The 1,091-nt window shown below is 42.9% G+C and overlaps 1 protein-coding gene across 1 annotated transcript in view; it reads left to right on the top strand.

The window, feature by feature from the left end:
- WBP2NL (WBP2 N-terminal like) overlaps positions 1–886 on the top strand; it is a 25,579-nt gene extending 24,693 nt beyond the window's left edge. Inside the window, exons 5-6 of the mRNA XM_012637970.1 lie at positions 647–751; positions 849–886. Coding sequence (XP_012493424.1) covers positions 647–751; positions 849–886 — 143 coding nt within the window. The remainder of the gene's footprint in view (positions 1–646; positions 752–848) is intronic.
- Positions 887–1,091: the final 205 nt, after the last annotated feature.

Here is a 1,091-nt window from a genome sequence, read left to right as displayed (position 1 = left end):
AAAAAAAAGAAAAGATTTCATCTGGAAAGTTTTCGCAGACCAGACCTGCAAGCTATGTATATTACTTCTGGTCACATGCCATAGGCCAGAACTCAGTGTGGTAGGCTGATAATGGATCCCAAAGATATGTCCATGTTCTAATCCTTGGAACCTGTGAATGTTACCTTATTTGTAAAAAGGGTCTTTGTAGATGTAATTAATTTAAGACTTGAGACTGCAAGATTACCCTGGACCATCTAGGCAGGCCCTAAAAGCCATCACAAGTGTTCCTGTAAGAGAGATGTAGAGGGAGACAGACAGAAGTGCTTTCTTCTGTACCACACTGCCCTTACATTGGTCTTTAATGGGCGTATCTTGCCAACTTGATAGCGTCCTCACTCAGAAGTTTTTTCTGAATATCTATTATGATAGGTGCTATGCCAGGCCTGGAATAAGCACAGGCAAATGACGTGTAATCTCTGCCCTTAAGAAGCATGTGGTTCAGGACAAGGGTCATATTTATCTTTTATCTTGTATCCCAAGAGCATTGTTGGACACACATGTAAGGTGGTGGTTAATACTCTATTAAAATGTTCAGTTGATAACTGCTATACTTCTGACTTAAAAGAATTAAAAGAGTTCCTATTTGCCAAACTTGTCTTCTCAGCGGCCCAAGGAGTTCCACTTAGAACCGTAAATGCCTGGTTTGGCCCTGTGCAGATTTATGTTACTGATCAGGGGAATATGTGCACTCCACAGACGCCTTGTTCAGGTAAGTTATGGCAGGGAGGTTCTTCCTGGGAGGTGGAAAAATATGCCAGTAGCTCGAAGATCTGTTCATTGCAGGCTTGCCTTCAGCTCATCTTCAGGAGAAGCAGCAGAGGTTGAGGAGTTGGAGTATGGTTGAATCCATTACTTTGTTTCCAGACTGAAACCCAGTGACAAGTCAGCAAGTGACTGGGCTTTGGTTTCAGGCTTACTTTTAGTGATATGTACAAACATAGAGCATACTGGGGCAACTCCTGTTAGTGGGAAGGGTCACTTCCTGCTTATAGCCTGAGCAGAAATGTATTCTCTTGCCCACATTCTCCTTCCCACTAGCATAGCCATCA

This window comes from Propithecus coquereli, unplaced genomic scaffold (genome assembly GCF_000956105.1).
Source record: "Propithecus coquereli isolate 6110/MARCELLA unplaced genomic scaffold, Pcoq_1.0 Scaffold126, whole genome shotgun sequence".
Taxonomy (NCBI): Eukaryota; Metazoa; Chordata; class Mammalia; order Primates; family Indriidae; genus Propithecus; species Propithecus coquereli.
The sequence above is the reverse complement of the archived record's forward strand: the minus strand, read 5'-3'. Positions and strand labels throughout refer to the sequence as shown.